The sequence below is a fragment of the Pseudorasbora parva genome, chromosome 5 (assembly GCF_024679245.1).
Source record: "Pseudorasbora parva isolate DD20220531a chromosome 5, ASM2467924v1, whole genome shotgun sequence".
Classification (NCBI taxonomy): Eukaryota; Metazoa; Chordata; class Actinopteri; order Cypriniformes; family Gobionidae; genus Pseudorasbora; species Pseudorasbora parva.
In genome coordinates, this window is record NC_090176.1 from 16,069,974 (window position 1) to 16,095,047 (window position 25,074).

At 38.2% G+C, this 25,074-nt stretch overlaps 1 protein-coding gene across 1 annotated transcript in view; it reads right to left on the bottom strand.

The window, feature by feature from the left end:
- vwa8 (von Willebrand factor A domain containing 8) overlaps nt 1-25,074 on the bottom strand; it is a 159,644-nt gene that overhangs the window by 118,755 nt on the left and 15,815 nt on the right. Inside the window, exons 11-17 of the mRNA XM_067443330.1 lie at nt 24,864-24,998; nt 24,508-24,585; nt 15,584-15,744; nt 14,525-14,638; nt 3,146-3,314; nt 2,902-2,979; nt 2,383-2,498 (exon numbers count right to left, since the gene is read on the bottom strand). Of these exons, the coding sequence (XP_067299431.1) occupies nt 2,383-2,498; nt 2,902-2,979; nt 3,146-3,314; nt 14,525-14,638; nt 15,584-15,744; nt 24,508-24,585; nt 24,864-24,998 (851 nt within the window). The remainder of the gene's footprint in view (nt 1-2,382; nt 2,499-2,901; nt 2,980-3,145; nt 3,315-14,524; nt 14,639-15,583; nt 15,745-24,507; nt 24,586-24,863; nt 24,999-25,074) is intronic.

The window sequence follows — 25,074 nt, forward strand, 5'->3', positions numbered from 1 at the left end:
TATCGAGTTGTTCACAAGAACGGTTTGTGTTTTTGTGATAGAAGGGATGACTTTTTTATTGAATATTCGACCTGGATTAGATACATAGAGAATCTGCCATAGCCGTTGATGCCTCTGGGTTACGTATGTGTGTGGCGGAGCTATCAAAATAGTGGCGAGACCTTTTTGGAAGTAGGAGCGTGTTTGTTTTGGTGATTTGAAATATCAACAACGGTTACCAGATACCACTTACCCCACCTTTAAGGCAGACAGACATAAGATCCTGATATTAAAGGTACCGTTCTAAAGAAAGCTACATGCATTCATTTCACAACACACTGATTCCCGACTGTTACACTTAATACTTCGGCTTTCGTGTGTCTCCCAATCTTTGTTGCGTCCCTCTGAGCCACGGGGCATAACAAGTGAAACCAGGAAAAAAACAGAGGGGAACCGCTCAGGGAAAAGTTTCTCATGCACATGCATTCATTTCTTGTGAGCATGCAAAATGTTTGCATGTTCGTTTGTTGTGTGCACATGCAAGTCTGTATAGTTTTCATTTTTGCAAAGATCCCTTTCGGCACATTGTCTGTGACTATTTTATTTTAGGATGTTGTTTAGTTGCATTGCATATACACTACCGGTCAAAAGTTTAGAAACATTCAAATTTGCTATGTTTTTTGGAAGAAGACTCTTCTGCTCTTCGGGCCTGCATTTATTTGATCTAAAATACAGCAAATTATTGTGAAATATTTGTACAACTTAAAATAATTTTTGAATATATTTTAAAATGCAATTACTGTGATTCAAATCTGTATTTTCAAGAAAAGTATCAAGAAACATTTATTATTATCAATGTTGAAAACAGTGGTGTACAATTTTTTGGATTATTTCATCAGGATTATTTAATACATAGAAGGTTCAAAAGAACAGCATTTATCTGAAATATAAAGCTTTTGCAATATTATAAATGTCTATACAGTCACTTGATCAATTTTAATGCATCATTACTGAATAAATGTATAGACCCTTTTACAGCCCACGTGGTCAAAGAGTTGCGTGCGCATTTTGGCAACGGAAGTGGTGTTGTTCCCTAGTGGTTCTAACGTGAGAGCAACTCCGAAAGTTTATCAAAACGATTTCCCAGCATCACAATGTATTCCCAGCATCTGGCTGTTGCGTTTTTGGTTGCACTAATCGCTATTCCACCAATAGGCTTACATTTTATAGGATTCCGACAGGATCACAGCCGTTTCAGAAGAACCGGCGGTACGCAGGCGATTAAATGCATTGATTGGAATGAGGACATAAAAATGCTCGCATAAAAAAAATCATTTGTAAAACATTTACTGCACTTGAAACTTAATTATTTATAATAACCCTCCCAACATTGGCTGCCACTGGTGTGAATAATGTACCCCCCACCCCCAGATTATCATATCAATAATCACAGTACTTATCAATTTCATTTGTAATGATTTTATTAATAGTTTAATTGCAAAATAACCATCTGAGAAATGTATGCAAGCAACATAGTTGCTATTAAAGTACTATAGCATTACAAAATTAAACTTTAAACAGAAGTGTCGACATGAATCAATAACATAAAATGTAAGGAAAAGGATAAATGTATGTCGGTGTGAAGAATAAGAATAAATGTAGAAAATTGTATTGGACATTCTGTACATGCCCACAGACAACGTATTCATAAGCATCCAGTGATTTATATGCTTGTCTCGGGTGAACACGCTCGGTTTCTCAACTAAATACGTATATATCCGACCACTAAGTTATATCTGGCCATCTGCTAACATCTTCTATCCACTCCACTATAGTACACGGATCTGGTAGCCGAATACCATTTGATAAAGTCAACTTTTTAAAATAACTTTCTCGGTTTGTGTTGCTTAATCCGCTCACGTAGCTTGACATGCTGCTGATTCTCGCCACAGTTTGTTGCCAAAATGCGCGCGCATACGTTGCTACGTCATCATTGTATACAAACAGTAAAAGGGTCTATTCATTTCTTTAAGTTCTTTCCCAAAAAAAGAAGAACATTTTTACCGACCCCAAACTTTTGAACGGTAGTACAATGTTACAAAAGCTTTCTAATTCAGATAAATACTGTTCTTTTGAACTTTCTATACCTCAAAGAATCCTAAAAAAATGTTTTACACAACTGTTTTCAAAAGGAATAAATTATATTTTAAAATATATTCAAATAGGATACCTCCTAATGATATTTCACTATATTACAGCTTTTAAAAAATATATTTTTAATAACAAATGCAGCCTTGGTGAGCAGAAGAGACCTCTTAAAAAACATTTTAAAAATCTTACCGTTCTAAAACTTTTGACTGGTATTGTATACATTCATATATGAATGGGGTTGACTTTGTCTACCTGGACAGACAGGCTTTGTTCACAGCATGAGCAACACTCTCCTGTGGATACTGTGAAAGACGCCGACATATTCTCAGCAGCTGCCTGGTGGACAATGAAGAAGCAAGAAACAGGGCCTGGACATGGCATAAAAAAACACCAAAGATCATTTACATTTTATCAAAAACAAAACCACAAAAACCACAGCACAAAGTCTGATGAAAAAGTAGGACAATCGCTCTTTTGCTCTGATACAACAGGATATTTAGGGTTTCTAGGACAGAAATCACTATTAAACAGCAGAGTAAGCAGTTACTATACAAGAAACCATATGTGGTGTTTTCAAAAAAAAACTTAACAAATGTGCTGATAAGGTATGAGAAGAACCTCCTATCTCCCTACGCATATGATTCCGCACTTGGACCACTGGAGCCAAGGAATGAGCCACAACCTCTCCTTACTCCGTGTAGGTGGTGAAGAAATCAATTCTGGCCTCTGCCTTTGTTGAAGGTTTTAAGGACCTAACATTGGAAAGCTCACCGTTGGATCGTTGGATTTTCTCAGGCTGTGAGTCAGGTGTTGCAGCTGCTCCACTGCTTCTTTGGGCACATTGGGGATCTGTTATAAAAAGAACATTACAAACAAATCAAATCTAGAAAGAAAGGAACAGAGCTAATATTGCATTTGATTAAACAAGATATGCGTTCCATAAACATGTTGGGTGTAAGCATATTTAACCAAACAACAACATTATTGAAATCAGTCTGAAGGTGATGTGACTGACCATGCCCTGTAGAACGGCCGTTTCCTCTGCCTTTGCCAGTGGTTTGATGGTGTGAAAGAGAAACATGGTGAGAATCTCTGGCCCGAGCCACTGTTGCGTGGTGCTCCCGACCTGAGGAGGCTCCGCTAGGGCGATGATCCGGAATGACGGGTGGATTGGGAAGATGGATCTGTGGAGAAGATAGCATTTACAACTGGTTTCATATTAAACCCTACAAATTAAGAATGACATGTCATTCAATTCATGTGCATGTAAAGGCACTTTTGCCAAAATATGTATGTATTTGGGACAACCCATGGCTACCTGAGCATTAAAGTATTCTAGTTCTCGAAGTGGAAACAAAGAACCATCCGATGTGAAGTGGAGAGCAATCGAGCTTATTAATGCACGGTTAGCCATGGATTATCCTGCTTAAACCATGGTCATTTGCCAGCAGTTACAAGTTAAAATTGATACTGATATTTGCAGTGCAATATTTGACTAGATGTGTTGAAAAATGTTTAACATTCTCCCCGTCAGACACAGAGATATAGTAGGACAAATTACATTTATTTGAATGAATGAATTACAACATTTATCTGAATAAACTATTGAGAGTGAGAGTGAGAGTGAGAGTGAGAGAGAGAGAGAGAGAGAGAGAGAGAGAGAGAGAGAGAGAGAGAGAGAGAGAGAGAGAGAGAGAGAGAGAGAGAGAGAGAGAGGGAGAGAGAGTGCGAGTGTATCTCTGTGAGCGAGTGATGTTTTTTTTAAAGAAAATTAACTTAAATCATTATTGATAACACAAAATTATTCTTGAGCAGCAAATCAGACTCATAGAAAGATTTCTGAAGGATCATGTGACACTGAAGACTGGAATAATGATGCATCACAGAAAAAGCATTTTAAAATATATTCAAAATTTAATTTGTAATATTGTTTGACAGTATTACTGTTTTTCCTAAATTTTATTAGGAAATTCTATTTTCAGTTAAATATCCAAAAACCACTAGGCCAGTGTTATATATTTTGTTCAGTTGAGTACTTACAATATCCCAAATATTTCCAACTATTTGATATTTGTGAGAAAATTGCTATTTAAACCAAGTTCAATCGTTCAATCGCTCCAGCGGCCTTGCCCAGCTCCACAACACTCGGTCCTGCTCTGCTTCAGCATTAACTTTAGTAATGTTAATATTCACATCCATGAACTTGATTTCTACCCGAGTCCTATCCTGATTCTTTTCCACCGGCTGTGAGGTAAAGACCACATGTCCCAAGATTCTGCGCTCAAACCTGGCATCATCAAACTACACCTTTGCTTTGAATAGGCGACGGAAAAAAGTTACATAGTGCACCTTTAATAAGCATAAAGAGACTTCTCTAAAAAAACATTTAGAAAGATCCTACAACCCCAATCTTTAGAGCGGTAATGTGTCCGCGACTGAGATTGTTTCACTTTCAATTTAAAATAGTCTGCAGTGGGTATAAGTAACTAGTTACTATTGCATTCTCAACATAGCCAATGTGGCGTTATTACACATATAATATAAAGACAATAGAGCAACATGTTGAGCAGGTGACCTGAAAACAGTCATTACCGTCACAGTGACTGTCAATCTTTGTTATTATGATTATGATATGTTCAGGGTTTGGCATAACCAAAGGCACCTGATCACTGATGATGATATGAGAACAAGACGAGGTGAAGCCAGTCCATTCATCTGTCAAAGTGAATAGGATATGCCCATGTCAAGATCTGTGCCCTCGCTGATCTCTGGCACACTGATATTGTATCGCTGACAATCGCTTGTGCTCGAGCTGCATCGCCACCTAATCCCACTGGACAGCTCCGTCTATTTATAAACAATGAAGCACCCTGCATGAAATGCAGAGATACACCTACTGACAGCGAGAGCGATCGAGATTCTTCATTATCACACCATTTTAGATCTTCATCTGATCAACTGCCTCCTGTTGCCTAGCAACACCTTCCTGCCTTCCAAGTCCATGTCCCTGGTTTCAAAGACACCATCTTCACTTTCTTACATTTACACATCATTACTGAACGTACCACATGTTAGTGATAATCATACACCGGTGCACTGCTATCATCTTAACTCAATAACACAAAATGTGTCGCTGAGAAAACTAGAAGAAACACCATTTATCCAAACAAGGTTAAGTGACCAGGGGCTGTCAAGTTAAGCTACAAAACAAAACAGAAAATTCCACGTGACTACTGAAGCTGTGTAATAGGTTTGTGTGAAAAAATGACAGACTTGAGTCATTATTCACTGTAAAACTCCACTAGTCCTCTGTGGTCCTGTATGTTCAATTATGGTGCATCAAGACCCATTTTGCCAGGTTTGACGTTAATATTACTAATCGCAATTGGTTTGAACTTTGATGTTTCATGGTTGCACATGCAGAAGTGTGAATGAGCATTTACAGCTTGGTGGAGAGCAAGATTTTTGTGGAAAAAAAAACAAAAACAAAAAAACATACTATGTGTTTGCCATGGAGAATTACAGGATTGTTGTAAGAAAGATAATAAATATACCACCGTTCAAAAGTTTGGGCTCGGTACACTCTTAAAAATAAAGGTTCTTAAATGGTTATTTGGCAGGGTGTATGGTTCCATGAATAATCTTTAATATCCAAATAACCTATCCATTGCACAAACAGTTCTTTGTAGTGCAAAAAGGTTCTTTAGACTATAAAATGGTTTGAAAAAAAGGGTTCTTTAAAGAACACTTCACAAAAACGGTTATTTGGGGAACCAAAAATGGTTCTTCTATGGCATCACTCTAAAACCCCATTTTTTGTTCTTCCTAGCACCTTTATTTTTAAGGGTGCAAGATTCTTGCTCACCAAGGCTGCATTTCTTTGATGAAACTACAGTAAAAACAGTAAAATTGTAAAACATTATTATAATTTAAAATAACCATTTTCCTTTGCAGTATACTATAATATGTAATTTATTCTTGTGACGTAAAAGCATCATTTTAAGCATCATTACTTCACACACATTCCTTCAACATCACACAATCCTTCAGAAATCATTCTAATATGCTGCTTTTCTTGAGAAACATTTCTGTTGAAAATAATTGTGCTTAATATTTTTGTGGAAAGAGTGATCCTTTCAGGATTATTTGATGAATAGATAGGGCAATAGAACAGCATCTATTTGAAACTGGATTTTTGTGACCTTTTAATTACATTGATTTTGTATTGTATACAGTGTATATAAGCCAATTAAAGCAAAGCCAGTTGAGAACCAATTTGTTTCAAACTATTTGCATGAACAAGATAGGTTTTGCGATGCTGAAAGTGTTCCTGCAACGCATTATAAACTGCAGTATGGAATAAGTCTGAGAAAGATGGAGAGCTAAATGGAAAGACAGACCAAGATACCAAGAATAGTTAATTCAGTGAGAGCACTATTCAGTGACCTCAGGAGGTCAAAGACACCAGCCCTGCCCATGCAGCCAAGCAAAGTACAACTTTTAGAGGGATCATTAATAGGCCTATACAGAGAGGAGTGTGTATGCGAGTCTGATGCTGACAGGAACAGAGGCTTGCTAATTAAGAGCAGTATTGGAACCACATGAAGAGACCACAAGTGAAGTCTGAGACACCGACTAGAAACACAGGAAGAGGAAGTGGCTTTATTTCAACCTCAGACGCGCCACCACAAACATCCTTCCTACCCGTCTAGGTGGGGCTCCACCAGCAGGACACAAATATACATCCAACAGCACTGATTTCTTCACCAAGACACTCACAAATTTGTAATTTCACTGACCAGGTGTTGATAAGGTATGGTTATGATTACAACCAGGTCATGCAATGCACTAACGATGAGCAATTTACTAACGGTGGAAAATTAATCCTTGAACAATATGCTATATTGTCAAAAGTTTTGGCACACCTGCATTTACATGCACATGAAATTTAATGATATACCGTTTTTAATTCGTAGGGTTTAATAAAGAGTTGGCCCAGCCTTTGCAGCTATAACAGCTTCAACTCTTCTGGTAAGGTTTTCCACAAGGTTTAGGAATTTATAGGTGTTTATAGGAATTTTGACAATTTTTCTGGAAGCTCATTTGTGAGGTCAGGCACTGATGTTGGACGAGAAGGTCTGGCTTGCATTCTCCGCTCTAATTCATCCCAAAGGTGTTCTATCGTAGCCTATAAATCTAGACGCACCCTAGCGGCAGCAAATTTAATCTGCCCGCAAGTGTCGTCTAGGAACTCTCAATACCCTTCTGAGCTGTATTCCCCTCACTCTGGATGGGCCAATCACATCGGCGGGCTGGGCCATAATGACGACGGCCGAGTTGCATTTGCGTGCTTCTAGTAAACACAGAAACTGGCGAGCGGCGGCGGTCTTTCGAATCAGCTTTGACTGCGATTCTGAAAGACTTGGAGTTAAGTCATTCTTAAAAAGGGAAGATGTGTTCGGAGTTTAGCCGACCGGATACGGTGAATGTTTAATCTATCAACAAGCTCTGTTTCACCTTCGTTGCTCTGGTTGGTTGTAGCACTATCCTATCACATGCAGAGGGAGTTTGAAAGACAACTGTTTATCCCACCCCTCGGATTGAGCCCTGTCTATGATGAGTTTCCAGACCAAACATCTTGATGTGGGTCTGGCTTGTCAGGCTAGTTCTATCGGGTTAAGGTCAGTCAAGTTTCTCCACACCAAACCGGCTCATCCATGTCTTTATGGACCCTGCTTTGTGCACTGGTGCACAGTCATGTTGGAACAGAAAGAGGTCATCCCCAAACTGCTCCCACAAAGTTGGGGGCAGGAAATTGTCCAAAATGTCTTGGTATGAAGTATTAAGAGATCTTTTTACTGGAACTAAGGAGCCAAGAATAATCCCTGAAAAACAACCACGTATTATAATACAATGGGGCAAAAGAGTATTTAGTCAGCCCCCAATTGTGCAAGTTCTCCCACTTAAAAAGATGAGAGAGGCCTGAAATTTTCATCATAGGTACACTTCACTTGCTATGAGAGAGAATGAGAAACAAAATCCAGAAAATCACATTGTCGCCAATGACAGAGGTCAAAAGTTTTCTGTCAGTCGCTACAAGGTTTTTACACAATGTTGCTGGTAGTTTGGCCCATTCTTACATGCAGAACTCCTCTAAAGCAGTGATGTTTTGAGGCTGTCGCTGAGAAACATGGATTTACATTCAACTCCCTCCAAAGATTGTCAATTGGGTTGAGATCTGGAGACTGGCTAGGTCACTCCAGGACCTTGAAATGCTTCTTGTGAAGCCAATCCTTCATTGCCAGGAGATGTGTTTGGGATCACTGTCATCCTGAAAGACCCAGCCATGTTTAATCTTCAATGCCCTTGCTGATGGAAGGAGGTTTTTACTCAAAATCTCACAATACATGGCCCCATTTATTCTTTCCTTTACACGGATCAGTCGTCATAGTCCCTTTGCAGAAAAACAGCCCTAAAGCATGATGTTTCCACCCCCATGCTTCACAGTAGGTATGGTGCAACTCAGCATTCTTTCTACTCTAAACTAGTTTTTACCAAAAAGGTCTATTTTGGTCTGACCATATGACATTCTCCCAATCATCTTCTGGATCATGCAAATGCTCTCTAGCAAACTTCAGACAGGCCCGGACAAGTACTGGCTTAAGCAGGGGATACGTCTGGGACTGGAGGATTTGAGTCCCTGGCGGCATAGTGTGTAACTGATGGTAGCCTTTGGTACTTTAGTCCCAGCTCTCTGCAGGTCATTAACTAGGTCCCCCCGTGTGGTTCTGGGATTTTTGCTCACCGTTCTTGTGATCATTTTGACCCCACGAGGTGAGATCTTGCGTGGAGCCCAGCTCGAGGGAGATAATCATGGTCTTGTATAGCTCCATTTTCTAAAAATTTGCTTCCACAGTTGATTTCTTCACACCAAGCTGCTTACCTATTGCAGATTCAGTCTCCCTAGCCTGGTGCAAGTCTACAATTTTGTTTCTAGTGTCCTTTGACAGCTCTTTGGTCTTGCCCATAGTGGAGTTTAGAGTCTGACTGTTTGAAGTTGTGGACAGGTGTCTTTTATACTGATAACCACAGGTAACAAGTGGAGGACAGAGGAGCCTCTTAAATAAGTTGTTACAGGTCTGTGAGAGCCAGAAATCTTTGCAAGTAGAAATTTGCAAGTAGATTCTTTAAAAATCAGAAATGTGATTTGTTTTTTTTTGTTTTTTTTCCATTCTGTCTCTCGTAGTTGAAGTGTACCTATGATGGAAAGTTATAGGGCTCTTTCATCTTTTTAATTGGAAGAACTTGTAAAATTGGTGTCTGACACGATTTTTGCCCCACTGTATATAACCACAATTTGCACTTAGCTCAAGTCAGTCAGACAAGTACCATTCTCCTGACAAATTCTCCTCCACCAAAACCAGACTCATCCATCGGGTTGCCAAACAGAGAAGCGTGATTCTTCACTCTACAGAACATGTCTCCACTTCTCTAGAGTCCAATGGCGGCGTGCTTTTTAACACTACATCCAACGCTTTGCATTGCGCTTGGTGATGTAAGGTTTGGATGCAGCTGCTCGGCCATGGAAACCAATTCCATGAAGCTCTCTATGCACTGTTCTTGAGCTAATCTGAAGGCCACACAAAGTTTGGAGGTCTGTAGATATTGACTCTGCAGAAAGTTGGCGACATCTACACACTGTGCGCATGTGCTACACATCTGCATGCGCTGACCCTGCTCTGTAATTTTACTTAGCCGATTACTTTGTGTCTGAGTTGCTGTTGTCAGTTGACCGTAGAATATTTAGTAGTGAGGACTTCCTGAATGAACTTATTGCACAGGTGACAACCTAACACGGTGCCAACCTTGAATTCACTGAGCTCCTGACCCATTCTTTTACAAATGTTTGTAGAAGCAGTCTGCATGCCAAGGTGCTTAATTTTATACACCTTTGGCCATGTAAGTGATTGGAACACCGGAATTCAATGATTTAGAGGGGTGCCCCAATACTTTGTGGTCTCTTTGAGAGACTTGCTATTCCATTACGAAAACAATGTTAAAATAATGACATACAGCCTTATAACATCTCATCTAACAGCAGATACCGAATCGGAACACGTTTTTATCAGACATGTCTTTCAAAATAAAAGTCTCACATCAGAAAAGCATGATCAATTATTCGTGTGTTTTTTTTTTTTTTTAGTTTCTTTTGGACTATAGACTAGAGTGCTACTCAAAATGGACTGGCAACCAACCTTTCGGAAACACTGGTCTAAATAAATCGAATTAACCACACATCACTACTTCGGTCACAAGCGCACCAGTCCCTATTCATTGTAACTGCATGAAAAAGAATGCAAAAAAAAAAAAAAAAAGACTGTTCAAAATACCATCTTTTGTGTTGCACAAAAGAAAGTCAGGTTTGGTTTGACATGAGGGTGAGTAAATTATGACAGAAGGTTTATTTTTAAGTCCAACATCATTCATTTGGTTTCCAAAAAAATAAAAAAGGAACCAGATCTAAAAAGGCCACAAGAGTGCTAAAACAATACTGTATGCTGTTAAACAAATAAATAAAATAAGACTGAAACTACTAAGACTTTAGTTTATTAACTCTTCAATTCAAATACGATGATGCTCCATAGCAACAGAATATTGTAGTGTTAAATTTCTCAGACACTTTAAAATTGCACATCTGAAGGCAAGTAAAGGACAGATCGGAATAAACAGAAAGTGTCATGGTGCTAACTGACAAAACCTATAAAATCAGCCCTCGGATTAAATTGAGCTGGACCGTCTGGTGGGCAGTTTCCTGTTATTGCGGTCTTGGAGATGAAAGCTGCCATTGTCATGGACTGAAATGCATCTCATCGTAACTCAGCTTTTCTCAAAGACATGGGCGCATGGTCTAGACTCGCTGTCACAAAGCTTGTTGGACTGAGATAGTGTCTCTCTCTATAGAGATGATGTCATGAGTAGTTAATCAACATCTCCTATGTGGCTTTGCCCATCAAATGTGTGCGAGCCGTCATAACACTCATTCATTCATGACTGTGGCTGCTTCAGGCCAACCGAGACGGAGAACTGGACGTGACTTATTGAGTGCTCTAAAGCCTAGTTCAGACTGCACGATTTTCAAACTCGTCGGGTCACTGCTCTATTCATACTGCATGACTATCTGGGGTATCATTCAGTCACTGCTGAGGTAAATATTCATATGTCATTTAAAAATCATAGAATTCAATCAGATTTATGTAAATCCATCATAATTTATGTAGCTTTTTTGCTAGTCACATTTTCATTGCAGAAACCAAGTTGTGTTGTGTGCATGTCACAATGAAAATGGTTGTATAATGGAGGCATCTCTGTGATCCACACAACTCTTTGAATTTTGAGACTGGCTAAGACAGCAGCAGTGAATTAAGTCATGCATACCAACCTCATACTGCTATGCTGCTGCTTCATTTAGCGTAGTAGTCCAGCGCCAAGGCTACACATTAGCCCAGTTCATATATACAGTCTTTACTGGTAAATTACAGGTACAAATAATACGATTAGTGGCATGAGCACAGGTCATAATGACAGTGTTGACTTAAGAAGTTTGCTTTGTGTCAATAACAAAGCTGTATTGGAGCCGTTTACAGTGAGCTCCACTGATTTTAACTGATTGATTTTTTATGTAAACATGCAGTAGATGGTATATTTACTGGAAAAATCAATCTGGTCATTTAATTTCATTAATTTACAAGGTAATTTACCAGGTTCGGTGTGTCATAGAAACCAATGCAGATATTCTGGAAAACAAAAGGACGCAAGGGAACACAAATCGGAATTGAACAGTTGCGATACACTGTGTGGATATCAGATTCCAAACAGATAAGTAGGGGGAAACATACTATGGTAGTCAATGAGGGGGCGAGATTTGCTTGGTTACAAACGTTCTCCCAAGTATCCTCCTTTGTGTACTGCAGAACAAAGAAACATATAAAGGTTTGGAACAACTTGAGGGTGGGTAAATGATGACAGAATTTACCTTTTTGAGTGATCTCTTAAATTTAGATCGGATTCCAAAAAGATACACAAATAATAAGATTTGGACTGCCAGTGTGAATGTAGTCTCTGACTTTATCAATATTTTATAAGTGTATTTTTTAATGAATGTTTTGATGTTGTTTTGTGAGCTGAGCTCTATAACCTAGAATAAATTTGAATCACTTTGTGCCAAAATTTTTGAAATTGAATTGAACTGAATTGAAATTCATTGGATAATCCTTTGATTGCTTGAAGACAGGAAGGGTTGCTATAAATGTGCTAAATAATCTCCCCCACAATACACTGCACACATACAGGTGTTGATTGGTGTGAGATTTCTATTCTGTTCCATGATCGTGGCACACTGCCGAGCCACAGCAAATTATCCCATTCTGTAACTGCAGTTGGCACTAGAAGCTCTCATAAGAAAGGGTACTGATAGGTGCTGGTTTTCCTATAAGAACTACATAGAGCATTAGTCTCATGCAAGTACTTATTTTTACGACATACTTACAAAAAGCATTATCTCAGATGGACATAAAACATTTATAAATTAATGAGATTCCATTCCTAAGCCCATTATGTGTGTATCCATCTTAGATCCACACAATGGATCTTTCAGCGTATTCTTAGATATAACGGGATATATACATAGATGTAGTTCATATAGCAAAACCATTAGACTGAATACAAATAAATAAATTAATTAATTAATTAAAAAAAAACACCATTTAAAATGATGGTATATTCTTATATTTTATCCACACAAAAAAAAAACTAAAAAAAAAAAAAAAAAGAACAAAACATTTTTGTTCTAAACTGGGTCATTAATGCAGTAGAAATGTGCAATTTTGAATTTGGTGCCTTCTAGACTGAGAAAAGACAGAAAATATACTTTAGTCTCATGGGGATGAAAGATAACAAACCCCCGGAATGCACTTGCTTCGCTGCCCTACGAGTCTACTCCCATAGCCTCAGCTACTAGATTACTGGATCACTATGTTCTGCAAGTGATCTACTGGTGCAAATTCAGAACACAGATGCAGCCGGATCATGTCCATAATGACCAACGTAATCTACCAAGAGCAGCGCAAATTAGAGTCTGGATTAGGATATGCTTTTTTGGGAGTTAAATAATGGCACACATATCAGTAAGTCGTGGAGTGCAAACCATAGTAAATCACCTCGCGTGACACCACAATTTTGCATCTGAAAGGGAAACTCCTACAAATGCATACAGAATAAGGTCAGCCTCAAAAATAGCCTTGTCCATGCCTTTTTAGCACTAATTTATCACTGTGGGCCCTATTTTAACAATCTGAAACGCAAGTGTCAAAGCGCGAGGCGCAAGTAACTTTGTGGGCGGGTCTCAGCGCTGTTGCTATTTTCCCGGCGGGATAAATGGCTCTTGCGCCCAGCACAAATCTAAAATGGGTTGGTCTGAAGTAGCTTCATTATTCATAGGTGTGGTTTGGGCGTAACGTGAATAAACCAATCAGAGCGTCATCCAACATTCCCTTTAAAAGCAGGTGCGCAAGTTCCATTATGGATTGCTATTATTATGGCGTATTTACCAGGCGCACGCCAGGAGCGGTTCACAGCCGAGGAGACTGATGTTCTTGTAAGAGCAGTGAAAGACAGATGTCCTAATATACATATATGTCTTGCCACTATTGGGCAAACAGGTCAGATCCTTAATTACTACAATGAGCCTGAATAATTTGTAAACTAGATTTATGCCTAGTTTTTCACATCTTCGTGGCACACCACAATGATTTCCGTCATCTCATGTGTTAATATTTTTTTAGTGTAACAATTTATAATTTTGCAAAAATAACTGTTGCATCTGTGTAGATTACATGAGCAAAGTGTATGCGCGTTGTGCACGCTATACATTATGGTCAAGCATGCGCCCTTTAAATAGCATAATGAACAACGCGCAACACGCCACTGACTTTAGACCAGGTTTTTTCTGGTCAGTGACGCAATTGTTTAATGGAACAGCAAAATAGCACCAGGGATTGTTTGCGCCGGAACACGCCTCCTTTTTTGCGCTGAACCGCCCAGGGAGCGCAAGTTCATTCACTAGTTTAGTGACATGCTTCTGTGGAGGGAAAAGCGCGCCTTGCGCGGTGCAAAATAGGAATGACACATGCGTCGGTGTACAAAGTCAATTGCGCTGGGTGCAAGATAGGGCCCTTTGTGTCTTTAGTAAATCCTGAAAGTAGCTGTATGAAGTTTTATTTAACAATGTTTGGTTCCATTACCAGAAAAAAATAAAAAACATTTTGTATTTATAATGAATATTCATTTAAAATAACCTGTTATTTATGCATCCTTTATTGACATAATATGCATTTACCTGTCTTTCAGCTCCTGGTCAGTGAGCTTCATTTCCTCTTTTAGAGTCTGGTAACGGTCCCACTTCAGTAGTCGAGTCCCGTCATACAGAGCCAGCTCTCGGTCATGCAGCAACCTGAAACAGTAGACAGGCCAGATTAATGACCCAACCAATCAAGAACAATAACATGAGAGTGAAGATCAGCTATCTGCTCTAAAGTGAAGATTGCAAGCACAGAAATATCAGTGTTGGGATTTTCACACCATCAGAGTGTTTTTAGATTAAAAAAAAATGTAATCTGCAAAAAAGATAATATATAAAGTATTAAAAATATCTGGCAATAGACATTTAGAATAGAGGTGCATATAACACAGTGTCCTAATCAGACTTGATACAACAAGTTTCCAGTTGTTTGTCCGCCAGTTACTTATTTGTATCATTATAGTGAATTACAAATAAATAATAGCATTCAGACATGACATTAAAGGGTTACAGCGATTAGCATATGGCTTTATATCAGTTGAAACCCTGGAGTATAACCCAAATCCTTACACTTGCCCATTTTTCCTGCTTCTAACACATCAACTTTGAGTACAAAATGTTGACTTGCTGCCAAATATATTCCACCCACAAACAGGTGCAGTGATGAAGAGATAATCAGTGTTATTTACTTCACCTGTCATTATGTTATGCCTGATCGGTATAAAATAAATATAAGTAAATAAAGTAAATAACAACAGCAACAATTGTTTTAATAAAGAACAAATAATACATGTAGTAGCACTAGTAATAATTATTTTATTAATAATAATGATATTAATAATTATTAATATTGTCAGTCTATCAATAAACTACTATTACTAATAATAATAATAATGTATCATTACAAATATTTGAATTACTACTAGAATTATTACCATTAGCAGTAGTAGTAATACAAATATTAAAAAGAAGAATGAATATAATGGACTATTCAGGGTAACGGCCGATAAAAATGATAGCATCAAACAGGGTTAGGATATGGTGTAAGCCTCTAGATTGGAGCTAAAAACAGGAAGTGCAGTTTGGTTTGAGACTGACCTAGACAGCACAGCCAGAGTGCCCAGGTTGACACGATGGATGCCATCCAGCAGTACCAGCTTACCCTCCTGAGCAGCAGTGACCAGCGGGGATGCCCTCCAGGCAGTGTCTCCATTAGGAAGGGTGTACCTCTGCTGGAGGAGGTCCCGCGCAGTCATATCCTACACCCCCCACCCCCCACACACACACACACACACACACACACACACACACACACACACACACACACACACACAGATAGAGAGAGGCAACACCAGTCATTTTCTATATCCTGTAGTGCAATGACAGAGAGGGTAGGGGTGAAAGAAGGACAGAAGTGTGTATGGGCAGGGTTTTTAGTGCATTTGAGAACGGCTTCACATGGAGTCACACTGATCAGAGAGCAGCCATTCATACTCAAGGGCTTCGCATTGATTTGGAAGTGTACGCGATGTGACTGTACAATAATACATCAATAATGACTGCTTACTCTGATATGTGAAACTTTTAAAAAGGTTTTTTTTTATTTATTCTTTTCTGGTTTTATTTCTATGTATGTGTGCTATTCTTGCTCTTCTGTAAAGCACTTTGGTCAGCCTGGGGGCTGTTGGAAATGTGCTTTACAAATAAAATTGAACTTGACTCAAGATTAAATCAAAAAGGGCCATGTGCCATAATCGCAAGTAGTTTTATAGCAATATATCTGATAATTTTGAATAAAATATTGTGTGAAATGAAAATTTTAAATCAGTCTTGCACAAACGATTTTCAGGTTTGTTCCAATTTTAAAGTTTATTAATAATAATCTCACATTCTTGGGCTATAGTGCCCAACATAATACAGTCCCTGACAAATGTCTTGTCGCTTATCTATTTTGTAGCAATACCTGATATTAACCTGACTTTTAATTAATTAATTGGTGTTAGAAATAGCTCATATGAAAAGCTAAAACCCTCCCAAATGATGTTTAATGCACTGAAATAAATAATTTTCACAGAAGAAATATTTATCATTTAATCAAGACAGAAAGGTCAAATTTTGGCAAGACAAAAGTTTTGTCGCCTATACAGAAATGTAACAAATTTACTGCAAATACAAAAATATGTCAGCAAATTAAGTTGTGGCGTTGTGAGGTCCAAATTTAATATCTTGCATGACTTCCATGAGCTTGAAGGACTGCATCCATGCGGTTTGGCAAGGATTCATACAATTTATTGATGAAGTCATCAGGAATAGCTAAGAAAGCAGTCTTGCATGCCTCCCAGAGTTCATCAATATTCTTTGGTTTCGTCTTCCATGCGTCCTCTTTCATCCTACCCCACATATGCTCAATGATGTTCATGTCTGGTGACCGGGCTGGCCAATCCTGGAGCATCTTGATCTTCTTCGCCTTGAGGAACTTTGATGTGGAGATGGAAGTATGCGATGGAGCACCGTCCTGCTGCAGAATTTGGCCTCTTTTATGGTTGGGAATATATGAGGTAGCTAAGATTTCTTGGTATTTTAGACTATTGATGTTCCCTTCCATCCTGCAGATCTCGCACACCCCCATACTGGATGTAACCCCAGACCATGATTTTTCCGCCACCAAACTTCACTGTTTTCTGGGTGAATCTCGGATCCATTCTGGCTCCAGTAGGTCTCCTGCAATATTTGCGGCGACTGTGGTGTAATTCAACTGAAGATTCATCTGAAAATCCACCTTCTGCCACTTTTCCTGCGTCCATCCTTTTAGCAGGCTGTGGGCCTTGACAAATGCCACACGGTTTTTCAATTGTCTTTTGATTAGTGCTGGCTTCTGGGCACTGATTCGACCATGGAGGCCATTTTGAGGCAGAATCCTAGAAACTTTTCTGGTTGACAAAGGGACTTCAGATGACCAGGTCTCGTAGAGCTCTGCTGCAGTGGAAAATGGGCTGGCCTTGGATTTTCGAGCCAACAAACGGTCTTCTCGAGCAGTTGTCTTGTGGGCTCTGCCTGACCTGGGCTTGTCAAAAACGTCTCCAGTCTCTTCAAATCCTCTGTACTTGACGCTGAGACACATTGAAGGTGTCTGCCACATCAGCAGTGGATCTGGTCTTCAGCCTCTTGATATTCAAAACTTTAGTCTCAGGGTGTGAATCTTAGGCATGTTTGCAGAGGTCTAGTTGCAGTTGATGTGAAGGTCTAGCATACTGGGGTTCTTTTTATACACACTTGAGACCTAATTGATCCAATATTAGTCACAGGGGAAGCTCATATGACAAGGTGACAACACTTATGTCTTTGCAAAAATTGAATCAATGGGCTTTACCAAGCTGTGAATATTAGAATACTTTTTGAAAGTTTAGTTTTTCACTGAAACATTATCACAAAAGCTGGTGGGATTAAAATGAGCCATTTCTTGTAAAAATATCTTGATTAGAAATATATTTCAGCGGCACTTTAGGTCAATTTGTACACAAGCGACAAGACTTTTGTCAGGGACTGTATATACTGTACACTACTTATATACCCCACTTATATAAAATATACTTTTTTAAAAGAAATTCAGGAAGGCTGCATTAAATCAATCAAAAGTGACAGTGAAGACATTTATAATGTTACAAAAAAATTTCTTATGAACTTTCAATTCATCAAATATAAAAATGTATCATGATTTCCACCAAAATATTAAGTATTTTTATATTAAGTATAAAATATAAAAAGTATACTTTAAATACATGGATGAGGGACACTTTATGCACTCAACTGTCGCTATCAGACTCTGATGCTGAATGACAAAACAACCTGATAAAGTTCATACACTCCACGGTTTAGTACTTAGTGCATGGTGTATAATGTTTTATTTGTGACACTACCAATATTTCGCAACTGTATTTCTGATTAAATAAATGCATCCTTGGCGAGCAGAAGAGGCTAGCCTCAAGGATGTTCAAATATACAAATTTCTACTGCGATTTTAGTTGTATCAAAGTTCACATTTCATTTTTTTTTTGTTATTATACACAGAATTCAATTTTAAAAGCCTTGAGCGTTAAAATATGACAAGTTGAACTTTTCCTCCAAGACTGTTTGCCAGGTTGTTTGAGGAAAATTAGCATGAACTTTTAAGGCAAGGGAAACGTTGGAAAGTTATCGAAAGGTAAATCTACACAGGGAGAACAAAACTATCATAACATGAGGAAACACGAGACAGAAAACATCATTGCTTGTCAAAGCGAGTGCCAAGACTCTTTTTCTGGGCCGTGACGTAGTATTTTTTCCACAACTGAAAGCACTGCATGTCATTGGGGATGAGCCGTGGCCCGTACGAGTTCATAAAAGGGCTTCAGAGGGCTAAAAAGATGAAGTGCGCCACAAAATTCCTCTTTTCCCCATTCACTGTGACCTCCTGCTCTCACCGGGCAAAAATAACTTAAGCATGATGCTTGAACAGCTTCCCTTTCCTGCTCCATTCTCACTGAGCCAAAGGAATTCCCGACATTCCAGTACAAACACAAATGCACGCAGAGGTTTATTACCTGCGGTGACAATGTTTACACTGCGTTTTGTTCGGCTCTTCACAGACTGTATGAGGTGCATCAAAACATGAACATGCTGCGATAAGACCCAGATGCTAACGGGCCTCTCAGCTGGTGAGGAAAGCACCCGGCCGCTGGTCACACAGCAAGGGCTCCACACATCATTTTATTTGAAGTCTCAGTGAGCATTGTCATCTTTTTTCTCAAAACATTACAGGAAAAGTTCATCCAAAACATCTTTATGTCGCTCCAAAACTGAAGGACTCTTGTAGAACTTAAACTGAGCAATATTTAATCCAGCTTTACTCAAAATATAGTTGGCTGCTTTACGGTCTATATAGGCAGCATCCTAATTCTCATGGAGACCAATAAGTTACTGATCTTGAAGACACTACATAGGCAATAACATGTTGCTAAGCTAACAATGTGATATTGTGAGGCAGTCGTGGCCTAATGGTCAGAGTCAGACTGGTAACACTAACTCATACAGGTTGAGGGTGAGTCAATGATGACAGGATTTTCATTTTTGGGTGAACTAACCCTTTAACATCACATGTGTATTTTTACTGTAAAATACTGTCAGCTCAATAGATTTTGGAACTGAGCCATTGTGTTCTGACAGCAGATTAGGTTCAATGCAGTTAATGATAACTGGGGGAGATCAAGGACAGTGCCTCCAATCCAAAAATAGAAACAACCCAAGAACATATGGCTATTTAAGGGCTGAAGCTCAAAAATGTTTTGTGTGGTCTTGTAAGAATCACAAATATTAAAAACGCCAATGATTGCTGATGGAAACTCTGTGACCCCTGTGGTGCGTAACCTCTGGCTCTGTGTGCTGATGCCCAGGACGACACTGAGCTTTCCTCAACAAACCTCACGGGCCACAGCTGCACACAAGTGAGCAAACACAAACCATGCTCATGTGATACGAAGGTAAACTCAGAAACCAAAACAGAAGAGAGGAATATTCTGGGTTAAAGGTACATGCAGTTAGACTGGGTAAACCCAGCCTGAGATTTGATTTTGCCCTGCAACTCAGTCTGGAAACCTGTATATTTATTTCTACTACTTATGTTACACTTTTGCGGGAACAAATCACAGACCGGCTTATCCACCTATTGGTGGGTTTAACATGATTACGGATAGAGAAGCGATAGGTCGTTGCCCATTGATCACACCTCTTGTGGTCTGATTGGTTGAAAGATTATCCAATTGCATACAGAGTCATTTGAATAATGCTCATTTATCACGCCTCTTGTGCAGTAAAAAATACAGAGCAGACTCCCCAGACCACTGTTCAATCTTAAATTGAGCTCTGTTTGGTGATTGCAAGACAAATGTCCAGTTTCCAGCCCCCTAGTAGTATACATATATTTTCCCCCATTGAAAATTATTCAGATTTTTACAGATCAAGCGTAATCGTGTAATTTCCTCCCCTAAACCAGTTCAGTGCAAATCCTGCCCTCTTGCCAATTTCCCATGGAGTAGTGTTAGTGAATAGTATTTGTTGTAGCACTGTGCAGGTGATGAACAGATTAGCTGTTTGCATCCAAAGTTGCGAATTAAACTTGTGTGCAAAATGGGACGTGCAAGAACGTGCAAAACGTGCTAGACAACATGTTTAACTGTTACACGTGCATTTCTGCAACTTTACAAAAAAAACAAAAAAAAAAATTCCTTGTCTAGACTTTTCTGTGTTTCGTATTTTTAAAAAGCAAAAATTCTTTATTTTACATGGAGTGGATCATCTCATACAGGGGTGACAATACTCTCTTGTAATATAAGGTGATACTTATGTGTGTATTTTTTCTTGAGAAAATTGTGGTTCAGTGTTGTATAGAAATAAAACCAAGAGATACACTTTCCTAGCCTGACAAACCAGACCCACATCAAGATGTTTTGTCTGGAAACTCACCACTGACAGCTCAATCCTAGGGGCGGGATAAACGGTTGTCTTTCAAACTCCCTCTGCACGGCGTGAACGCGATAGGATAGCGCTACGACCAACCAGAGCTAGTTGAAAGATTAAACTTTCGCAGCATCCGGTCGGCAAAACTACAAACACATCTTAAGAATGACTTCAGTGCCGTTCTTTGTTCTTTTCTCAGAGAAAAGCTTAATTCCAAGTCTTTCAGAGTGGCGGTCAAAGCTGATTCAAAAGACCGTTCGCCAGTTTCTGTGTTTACTAGAAGCACGCAAGCGCAACTCGGCCGTCATTATGTTAAGCCTCGCCCACCGACTCGTGATTGGCCCGACCAGAGTTTGCCGTTTACAGCTCAGAAGGGTATTGAGAGTTGCTAGACAACACTTGCGGGCAGATTAGATTGGCTGCCGCTAGGGTGCGTCTAGATTTCTAGGCTAACACTTTCCTAATATTTTTCAGGAAATGTAAGCAATTTTAAGACTTTATTTGAGAAACTGATTAAGCTGATAAAATTAAGGAAAATAAGATTACTTGTTTATTGTGAATTAGCTCAATTATGCAGTTTATTTAGACACATCTTTGTTAGTTCCCAGCATGCTTTGCATATGGCTGGAATATTGAAATTAAGTGTTGTTTAATGTGTTTTTGAGTGAAGGCAATCATCTAATAATGTTTAATCATTTATCAGGCAATCATTTATGTTTGACATTTGAAAGAATTTCTGTTATGTTTAAAATTTGACCATTACCATTGTGAGGAAGAATAGAGCTTATGGTTAGGTTGTGATGTGAATAACTTTTTTATAATTATTATTGTGAAGAATGTTGCTTTTTTCAATGAGCACTAACTTTGCTAATGCTAGTGCAATAACAAGTTTGTTTCTACTTGTGCCAGCATCAATTATTTGAATAACATAACTGAAAGTCAAATATAAACAGATAATTTCCATTTACTCTAATATTTATATATATTTTTCAAAATCAACTTAATTTAAAAAAGCACATTCCACTAATAAGATTTAATTAATCATAAAAACTACTAAAAGATAAAACAATACTGTGTAATTTTGTTACCATTTTTTTTAAAAGTAGATACAGTGTAATATTTTTACAGTGTAAATGCATGTAATGAAATTGTTATTACATTACAAAATTAATGTAATTGTTGTATTACTGAGGTTAAATTTAATTAGTTACTAATCATATTAAAAGGAAATTGCTTTACATTGATAAAGTAATCCAAACCACATTTATAATGGGTAACTTATAACAGTTAGCAATTACATTTCCAAAGTAATCTTCCTAACACTGAATGTATGTGAGATTCAACAAATTCTTTTTGTTGTGTGACTGTAGAATTTTTTTGAATTGTCGTGAATTTAATTCTATTTCCTGTCATTTCAATTCAAATTCCTGTGGGGCGGAGTCAATTCAATTCAAATTCCAATTCATGAACTGAATGGAGGCCTGTTCTGAAATTCTAAATTTTGCACAAGCCTTGTAGCTTTAAAGAGATAGTTCGCCCAAAAATGAAAATGTGTTGTTTATCTGCTTACCCCAGGGCATCCAAGATGTAGGTGTGTTTGTTTCTTCAGTAGAACACAAATGAAGATTTTTAACTCCAACCATTGCTAGTATAATGCATGTCAATGGAGTGCTTTCTGTGAGAGTCACTATAAGAGTAAAAAACACATAGACATACAAATCCATATTAAACCCTGTGGCTTGTGATGACACATTGATGTCTTAAGACACGAAATGATGTTCTGCACAAAACCCAACATTATTTTTTTATATTGTATTTTTACCTCATATCAGACAAATTTCATCCAGCATTCTAAATGCCTTTTCTTCTGTAGAGTAAGGTCAACAACTCGGCACGATCATATATATATATCGGATCAGTTTTTCGCTATTGTATTCTTAGGTGACAGGCACAGAAAAAGGTTAAGGAGAAAATGTTTTTATTGCAATACTTTTTCTTTATTTTACTTAAAAGCCTTGAAAACCCTTACTTAAACTAAAACCTTTACTTAAAAAAACCTTGTACACATTCCCAGTGAATTGTATAATATTATAATCATAATATATATATATATATATATATATATATATATATATATATATATATATATATATATATATATATATATAAAGATTTACAGTTGCAGCTCAGAGATGTACAGTAGCATTTAAGTATGAAATTGAATGAATAAATGTAGGCTAAAATTAAAACTACATAGTCTTCAATACACAACATTGACTGAACATTGAAAACTGTAGTAAAGGTGTTTTGTTTTTTTATTAACATAATTTTAAAGATGAACTGTCCCGTTAAGGACAAGCGTTCACTAGCTGCTGTCAATTAAAGGCCTGCTCGCATCTCATACAGAGACACGCAGATTTTACTTTCACTTTAGACATAACCGACTGTGTTTATAAGTTAGCCTTGTGTGTATTTGACAGTATTAGCGCAGTAAGACTACTTAGTCCAGTAATCACGTGTTTGAGAGGCTTTTAGTGCGCCCGCTCAATGCAAAACTGTGCATAAGCAAGCAAATGAAATGTTAAACCAGCAAGGCTTTAAAACGTGGCTAAACACCCCCTAACTTTTAGTGCATATGATTGGATATTTGCTCATATAAGCGCGTAGATTCACAGGCACACTCAAAAAGAGCCGAAATAAACTGAAAGAAATATTTCAAAGGGAGAGAAATGGAAATAATTAAGTAAATTATTTTTTTATTAAAAAACGCAATTCACAAGAGCGTTTTGAACCGTGAATGCTGTACCAAACGGTTTATTATTATTTTGAATATTGTGGCAAGCCTAATATTTATATATAGATTCCTCATTAGTGCCTGTGCGGATGGCGCGGATCGGTCGAATGAGGCATCTATGTAAATATATTTTTGACCTTACTTGACGTAAGTAATGGCGTTGGGAATACTGGATGAGATTTGTCTGATATGAGGTAAAAAAACAACAACAAAAAAACAAATACTGTTCGGTTTCTTGCAGAAACCAATTGTTTCTTGTTTTAAGACATTAATGTGTCGTCACAAGCCACAGGGTTTAATATGGATTAGATAGAAAAACACTCCATTGACATGCATTATACGAGCAACGGCTGGAGTGAAAATCTTCATTTGTGTTCTACTGAAGAAACAAACACACCTACATCTTGGATGCCCTGGGGGTAAGCAGATAAAAATCAAATTTTCATTTTTCTGTGAACTATCCCTTTAAAGAAACATTTTAGGATCAATACAAGTAAAGCTCTACTGACAGCATCTGTGACAATACCACAGAAAATAACAGAATGACTACTGGTAGATTAAATTAAATGATGTGTTTGTCATCTCTGGTTATAAAATTCACAACCATTTTCTGTAGTAATTGACAGCATATGTGGCATAGAGTTTAACATGTAACTTGTATTGACCCCAGAACATATTCCTGTTTGTCTTCTTGGGACTGATTCATTTATATCATTTACTCATGTTTTGACAATACCTGATAAAGCATAATTGGTTCAATGCTGTAGCCCAGCATTTCAGCAAACTCTTTTGCAATTACAGATTTGCCACAACCCTGAAAAAACAAAACAAGAAACAGCATTAGACAAACCACAAGGCATTATTACTAGACAAGCATATGATTTATATTGTTCATCTGATCTAATCTTACTCAGAACCTCCTAAATAAGAACACAACCTATGACGCACACACAGAAGACCCCGGTGATCTTCCTGCATTACCTTAACAGGCAGTGTGAATAGTGAGCTATTGTTCTTGTTAAACACGCATCAACTTTCTAGTTCAAAGTGCATTTGCTCCAAGAGGGTGGCCCAGGGAAGTTGCCTGTGTACCTTGGCTCCGATCAGACAAATGTCTTTGACGAGGTGGGACTGCATCATCTCAGCCAGCAGGCGGTCGTGGGTGGGGGTGCTGATGAACGCGGGACTGCTGTTGGGTGGGCGAATCGGCCGTGTCCCTGAAGGAACCTGATGAGAAACCACAGCATTTCCTTTAGAGGGAAGAAATGGTTTATCTAATCCACATTTCCAAATAAAGCACTAT